The 8,425-nt window shown below is 36.5% G+C and overlaps 1 protein-coding gene across 1 annotated transcript in view; it reads right to left on the bottom strand.

Moving 5' to 3' along the window:
* Positions 1–8,425, bottom strand: part of MSH2 (mutS homolog 2) — a gene marked incomplete at its 5' end in the record, with an annotated part of 55,250 nt that overhangs the window by 21,315 nt on the left and 25,510 nt on the right. The window contains 2 exons of the mRNA XM_010140713.1: positions 2,601–2,710; positions 7,819–8,018. Coding sequence (XP_010139015.1) covers positions 2,601–2,710; positions 7,819–8,018 — 310 coding nt within the window. The remainder of the gene's footprint in view (positions 1–2,600; positions 2,711–7,818; positions 8,019–8,425) is intronic.

The raw sequence follows: 8,425 nt of genomic DNA, 5'->3' as shown, positions 1-8,425 counted from the left end.
GCAGGAATGAGGCATTTGAATTCTTGGTGCTTTGTACCTAATACATCTACCATCAGTTACAGTCCAGCAAGGCTACACCTCACCAGAAAAATGGAAGGAAATACCGGTGAACCCAACTCAGTCCTCTCTCATCTCCCCAAAAGAATAAAAATACTCAGCAGCATCGTGATATTCCACCAATTCCCTGATCGCTGAAATGCCCTTAAGTCTAAACTACAACTCAGTACTGCATTAAACATTAAATATAAATGTTAAATTTGCTTCAGAGATTAAGGAATGCAACAGACACATGCAACAGATTGGTCTGAACACCCTTGCTACCACCTTCACTCTATAGATAAGCTTTTACTGGCATGAGTCACGCGAGGGTTATAAAGAAAGCAAATCCCTTAACTCAGTATGGAGGAGAAGCAGCTGGACATTCCCTTTTGTTCTACCAGACACACTACGTTTCTCTTTAGTGTAAGTTTTTGCTCAGAGCTACTCAATGTTCTGAAATGAGTGTCTCCAAAATGAACGTTCAAAGTATAAAATACTTAATGTGGTTAAGTAGCAGACTAACATCACAGCACTGACAACTTTTATACCTGCCTATGTTTACTTACATGAACTAAGACCCAAGTGAGTCACATTTCCAAGAGATGCTCAAATGAAGGAGGCGACAGCAAATAATCTGCAGACTCTGGGACTACATTGAGCTATCTAGCTAATCTGAAAAGTCCTTCTGTAAAGGAGTGTGCTTTTAATATGCAAATTAAAACACTACCTAGCAAAAGCACTCACAAACTTAGAAGTTGCCCTGACTTGAGGAGGACTTTGGACTAGATGGTTTGCTGAAGGCCCCTTATGATTCTGTGAAAGAGAGGAATGGAAGTGACAGTTTCTTAACTTCTATTACAGCTAGGTAAATGATCACATCCCACACTTTTTGAACTTACATGCTTCTTTTTATATTAAAATGGATTGTTGACATAATTTAGTTGCTATGACAACCCGTCCTTCAATAACCCTTAGAACAGAGCTGGCTATTTTGTTTGAACTCCCTAAAAATCTAAGAAGAATTTCAACTCAATGTTCAAATTTTAATATTCATATGGACAAGGTTTATTCTTCTGGAAAAACCAGTGTTGGCTTATCTATGGCCATTTTCCAGTATCTTGAAAGGGAAATAAAACAAATCTGACACACCGGATCCTATGACACTTGATTAAAAATAACTGACTTGTTATTCTGTTTAGAAGGACAACAAAACATTTTCAAAGTAGAATCTGAAAAGAAATTTCAAGAGCTAGACTATGAAGGGTGAAGGCTTAGAACAGCTGTTAGTTTTAAAGAAAACAGAGTCCTGGGGCATACAAACTGCATCAACAGATGGTCTGTAACTAGTATAAAGCTATAAATTTCTTCATTAGCATATATCACAAATTACAGCAATGTGTCAATCAAACAGTCTTTCCTTAAAGAGTAAAACATAGTTGAATACACAATACAAAGAGATAAAAAGTGGTGCTTTTGCCTTTGGAGAAAAATACGCATGTTAAAATTTTAAAGCCATTGCAGTTTTCAGAAGTTCAACACCTTGCCCTTATTACCATGCCTGGCAAAGGTTAGGCAGATCTTGTATTTCTACAGTCAGCTGCGATTGACGCTTAGGACAATCCTAACAGCCTAAGTTTTCCAAAATGACTGAAACATCTTACTGAGAAAGGAACATTAAATATGTTTCTAACCAAGCATGTACATTCCAAAACACATCTCACCAATTCTCTAACAAACATAAAGGGGAAACAAAATTATGTACAAACTCACTAAAAATCTTGGCATTGCTTTACCTAATTAAGCAATGGTTCATGTTTTTGCCTGTGTCCTGAGTGTTTAATGTTAAATGACAACAAATCAGTCATCTATGCTCATCCTTTCTGCTACAGATTTAAGGATCAGGAGTGTTCCTTCCAGCTTTCTTTAGCCAATGTTGCCTCTGAACAAAATGCCAGTTTTCCCTTGCAAGCATAGTTCTGTCATCAGTACTATCTTACAAGCAAGTGTTCAGTGCAAAGCTAAGATAATAGCAGTGGCTTTGTCTCTAGTGAGAAATGTCTTTACACTGGAAAGTTAGTATTTATACCTAGGTCAATCATTTTTGAGAGGGACAATCTGCTACTTATGAAGACTTAATCCCACCAAATAGAACCAAGTCTAATGAACTTTACAGAAGCAGAAAAATACATCATAAACATTCTGGATATATTCTAGATTTGAGACATATCACAGTAACTTTGACAATATGAAGCAGCAGAAAAGTGAGACAATAACTTCCCCACTTTTAATATCGATAAAGTTTTTAGAAAAATAGTTTCAGGTCTGCAGGATCCATGTACCCAAAGCATTTTTTCATTGGACAGATAATTTCAGAGAGTGGGTGAATATCCTCTTGATATTCAACTGCTGTATAATAAGTCTTCATATATTCCAAGTGAAACTATCGCTACCTACTTAGTATGGATGATCAATTAAATTTAGAGAGTGTAGAACAGATTGTGAAGTTCAATAAGAAACTTCAATCGCTAAGTAAACCCTCTCCCACACACACCAGTCCATACCTTATCCATGTCCAATGTTGTTTCTATCATCTCCACAAACTTTGAAAAGTCAGAGGAAATATCGTTAAGAGGTGTTATAAACACTGCCAACAACAACATCTGGTGAGCTCCTGTTAAGAACAAACACGAAAAATTACCATTCACAAAACTCCACAACTTTATCAGAATTCAGTTAGCAAGATAAACAACACAACTATAGAGCTGGTTAGTTTTTACTGAGATCGGCTATGATTATTTCACCGACACAAGCATAGCTTTTGCCAAAACTGGCGTTATCCAATTTATATTCAAATTAAGTTTGTACCCATTCCGTCATCTCTAGTCCTATCTGGTGGTATCAATTCCCTTCTACTACAAGTAAAACTACAGACATGAGCAGTTGGAAAGCAAACCTGCTGTCTGAACATTACCTATTCTTCCACATTAAAAGTTGCAATAGCTTAAGTAAAAAAAAAAAAAAAATCTACAGCAATCAATTTTACAAAGCGGAAGTCTCGCTATCCACACTCACGAGTTTTTCATTTTCCTTAATTCAAAATTCCAAAAAATTGGGACTAATTTGCTAAGTTACAAGATGGACATACGTAGAAACTGTTTTGGTTTTGTTTTCCCTAAAAGACCACCATCTGCTCTAACCAGATTTTTATAGTCACTGATATTTTCACTAAACAGGAAGCCATCAACATTAAACTAGCCTTTTCCCACACATTTTGTAAGCACGGATACTCTGTAGCACCGTCACTGCATAGCACATGTTGGTTGGAAGTCCACAGAACACTGCAAGCATCGAATGCAAAATGCAGTTCACAATTAACTTAACATGCACAGACACTGCCAATCTGGTGAAAGAAGTATTTTCTTCAGACCTACAAACAAGCACCTGCTCAGTAACCAGCTGTGAAAACGCTGTCAGCAAACGAATATTTACATCTCTGCATCCACTTCAAATTATCATCTAATCACAGGAAGATTAGCATTATTGACTGTGTGATTTACACAAAATGCCTCAAAAAGAATCCAATACTACGGATTTGTAGTCATTGGATTATGTACAGAATTACGATATTTGTCTCCAATGTTTACAGGCACAGCTTTGCACATTAACAGGGAAACACAGCATAAAGCTCTAGCTATTCCAGAGCCTCTCAATTTCTCACCAGACTAGGAAAAAGTCCTAATCTTTCCTAAGAAAAATTTCCATACAAATTCATACAAGTCACAAAGTGAGGACATGATGAGCAAAGGCAGCCTCTCTCCTCTCTCTGCAATGTAATTCAAGTAGAAAGCAAAACTTGGGCTTGTTTCCTTTTCCTCCTGTGCCTTTTTGCTTCCCCACTTCCCCAAGCTTTTAAAGTTAAAGCTCTTAAGTGATTAGCATCTATTAATAGAGGAAAAAATTACATGTTTTGGAGAGATTATTAAACCTCTAAAAATGGAGTCTTCTGCTGACTAAAAATCTTCAAAACCAAGAGAGATCTGAAATAAAGTACAGCTTGCTTTTCATTCCAAATCTCTCAGATGCTCTCTGCAACATCTTTTTTTCCCCCTGCTGTAAAATGTCACATCTCAACCAACCTAGAAAATAAAAGGAGCCAGTAAAGACTGAAGAGCAGAAGTTTCACGTCCATTCTTCAGAGTGGTCTTAGCAGTTCCCAGGGCATCAGCTGACAGAGTACGTGGCACACACCATGAAATCACCTTCGTTATTCTTAAATTAATGAACAATTGTGCTTAAACTTAAACCAGCAATTACAATTTCTGTTATTGAAAGGAAAGTCTTGTGATACCATTTCATTATTTAAGTTTGAAGAATGTATCTTCAGACACCACAGGAAGATGTCATATTAAAAAATAAGAAAATAGTATTAAATAAATAAAATACTAATGTATTTATATATGTTTATGATACGCTTCAAACTGATACACTGCAAAATTGATTTATACTTTCAATCCAACTTCATATTCAGGGTCCAACAGTTGAAGGAAGTAAAATAGTGGAGTCAGAGAATACTGAGGATTCATAAAAGCTGTATGTGTATGCTTTTCTTAAAGCACAACACTTGTCATTTAGAGAATATGAGCAAGAAACACCACTGACAAATTCTAAATTAAACTCCAACTTGTCTTGCACCTGCATTCATAAACTCATAAGAGATGCATGGTTAAAAAAAACACTTTTGTACCTACTCTACGTAACTAGCGTGTAAGCTAACCATTGAAAGAAAGAGCAACAGACCTACGTACTGTCAAATGCAGAGGATGAACATTGATCACAAAAGCTATCTGCTCCCAGGTACAGTTTTTAATTTAAACCATAATTTATTTACTGAAGCACAGACAAGTGTTTATCACATGCATTAAAGAGTTTTCTGATTAAAGGGTTTAAAATGTTGTAATAGAAATTAAAATCATACACTAATCTTCTACCTTGAAACATCTATATGGTTAGTTTGGCAGCAAACAGAATTATGAAAATCAACACTATTCTGTGAAATCAAAACAGTCAAACCTCAATGATTAAAAGCACTTAAACCAGCCATTTTGGTGGTACAAAATGTCTTAGAAAAAGTTATGACAAAAGAATAATGAGCAAACCAGAAATTGGGATGAAATATAGTACAAGTTTAGGAGAGGCAGATCACACCTGTATAGCACAATGTCTGTCTGAGATAACTGAGTGCCTCAGACAGAGGGAAATCTGTAAACCTCATCTGGCCTTTCCTAAAGCATTCAACATGGTGCCGCAAGGGATGCTAAGATGCAAGATTCGTGATTAATACAACAATCAGAAGGCAGATAAAGAGGACATCACCAACTTGCAAAAGATGAATGAGCTGGAAGGACATAAGCAATGCAGCTCCTCCAGGGCTCATACAAGCATTTGACTTTCTAAGATGTGTGAACTAATAATATTAATGCACAAAAGAAAGATTCTTATAAAAATCACTAATACGTACAATGTGGAAGATAACAGTGGGTGAAAGTGGAACAAAGTAAATCAGAAACATAACTAACTGACCTTGAAAACTGGGCTAATAGAAATGAAGTAAAATTTAGCAGTAAGATGACACATTGATAGATAAATGAATTTCCACTACGAGTAGGAGACTAATCAGCTGGAAATGACAAAGGACAGGAAACAGCCAAGTTTGATCACAACCCACATAACTGGTGGTTATAACACACCAGTGCAACAGTCACGGAAAGAACAGTACTGGAACATGCAGTAAGAAGTATTTCCAAAAGCAGTAAGGGGTTATTCAAGCTACTGTGTACAGTACAGTAAAAATACACCTAGAACCCAGCATATGATTCCTGTATCCGGCATGTTTACAGGCTTAAAATAAAGAGTGACAGTCTGAGGTGGGAAGGAAGATGCTTCAGCAGCTTCTTGAAGACAGATGTCTTGTAAGTACCTAGATTTATGCCCCAGCAATTTGAGCAATGAACAACTGCTCTCTTTTGCCAGCAACAGCAAAATGATTTGATGACTCAAAGTCCTTTCCCGTCTTATGCAGGTTCCTTATGTCCAAAAAATAAAAAAGTCATCTTCAACTCATTACCCCCTTCCTCAGCTTTCATCACCCATTAAAAAAAAAAAAAAAGCACCTCGATAAAGCAATGCTTCATACTGAGGGAAATGCAATCACTGTTGATCCTGTCATGGTAGTTGCTCTACATCCCTACAGCCATTCATGAGAAAAGGAAGTTCTGAAACTGGAAGATACTCAGAACTGCCAAAAACCTTTCTGACTTTCCACCTCTTCAAGCGTTAAAAGATTTTGTAGTCTTAAACAGGAAAATTATCAGATCCAGTCTAAATCAATCACATACATTCAAAATTACCAGACCATTCTTGTACTTTAAACAAGGACATACAAATACAGGGAAAAAGGAAAATAACAAATTTCACCTGTTTTAAATCATCTTAGATATACTGCTGATGAATGCCCTACTAAGGCTGACTGATTCACGTGTAAAACAGCAAGAACCTTTGGCAGTCTATTAACTTTTTTCCATATGGCGAGCTTAGCAGTTTGCCTTACACAGCTTGCTCCTCAAAACTTCTAAAAATGGAATTGTTTTCCTACCCCAGTGTTATGACAGAGAAACTCTGCTGATCCAAATGACAACTAATAGAAAAAAGAAGTTAAGGACAGGAAGCGAGCATTCTGACCTAATACCTCAGTTTAAGATTGAAATCCAGACCTCCATGCCAAGGCAAAACCAAGCAGAGTCTGGAAAGCCCAAGGGACATCACTGAGGCAGCTAAAGCATGGCAAGGCTTAAAAAAAAAAAAAAAGTGGTACCTGTCAGTTCCTTCCCAGTTTTAGATCTTAACTGCTTTTGGACATAACACAATCAGCAACAAAAAATTAATTTAAGAATGTTTTAGAAGCTTCATAACTCGAAGTTATAAAACTGCAGTACAGAAAAGCATAAGATACTGGGTAATATTACTGACTACTCAAATACAGGAAAGAATTTTTTTTTAACTGTACCACTTCAAAAAATGTTTCTCTTTAAGGCTTTGGTTCTTGCTTTATGCAAAGAGATTTCCAACAAATCAATGGGCTTCTACAAAACTAAGCTTTCTGACAGGCTAAGACTGATATTGCTGTATTAAATCACCTCCCTGTTAAGCTGACGCTATCTTATTCTGGATTTTCTGCATAGAAAAGAAAAAGATATAGCAGCCTTTGTATTTTCTAGACTTGCTTAATAGGAAGCATTGAGCTTCCTGCTAATGACCAGAAAAAACCATGCCAGGTTACTCTTCTCAAATACACAAGCATTACGATTAAAAAAAAAAAAAAAGCCATTCAAATTAACTGACAATGCTTAAACTGGGGAGGTTTTTTGTGTTTAGTTACAACCCAAGAATATTGTATAAATGGTATCATGTTTGTAACATCATAATACACACATAATTGGTCAAAAATTCTTAAAGAGAAGTCAATGTCAAAGATTACCAGACCACCACCCAACAGTTCAAGTATTTCAGCCACACACTAATTGGAACACTTCTTCATGTAAAGATCTGGCTATGTTGAAGTATCTGATTGGCATTTCAGATAATTTCAAATTCAAATGTCTTTAAGCTTTATTCCTGCAACAGAAGCACACAGGAAGAGAGCAATCTTTGGAAATCTAAACACTATTTCTTTGCATCATCAGTGTATTACAACAGATTGAAAACAGATGAGGGTAGCCTTACCTTCATGTTTTTCTAGTGCTTGTACAACATTAGGCAGTTGATTAATAGCCTGATACATTCGGTAACAGTCCTGTAAGTTTGCTGCTTGCCTCTGAAATTTCTTTGCCAGCCGGTTAAGATCTGGGAAGCGACGTAAGAAATCTTCCTGAAGGCACTGACGTAGTTCTGGATCTGCCACAAAAGCTTCCACCAAATTCAACCTAAATAACAAGTTCATAACAATGATTAGCACGGGCCGGTGTATAATTCTTTTATGTCACTAGAATTAAAACATTTTTATCTGGCAGTTTCTATATATCTTTTCTCCATGGCTATATCCATTGGCCAACCTTTTGATAAAAAACAAATGAAACTAGGACAACACACAAGCTGAGAAAGCAAGGATATTTAGCCTATGTCACGCTTCCGCAGTTTTTAACAGTTGGGCCATCTAAAGAGCAGCATTGGAGTCAAACTGTTTCAAGTGCAAATGCCAACATCTGCAAGTATGTCGAAGCTCAGAATCTAGTGAGATTAATCCTTTCACTGACCTGTAAAAAAAAAAAAAGTCAACCAATAGTCTATGAAAGAACAGATATTAAGTAGGAAAAACCCACACTGTAGGGAA

Source organism: Buceros rhinoceros, unplaced genomic scaffold, assembly GCF_000710305.1.
Source record: "Buceros rhinoceros silvestris isolate BGI_N320 unplaced genomic scaffold, ASM71030v1 scaffold19217, whole genome shotgun sequence".
Lineage (NCBI taxonomy): Eukaryota > Metazoa > Chordata > Aves > Bucerotiformes > Bucerotidae > Buceros > Buceros rhinoceros.
This window is presented reverse-complemented; position numbering and strand designations above follow the sequence as displayed.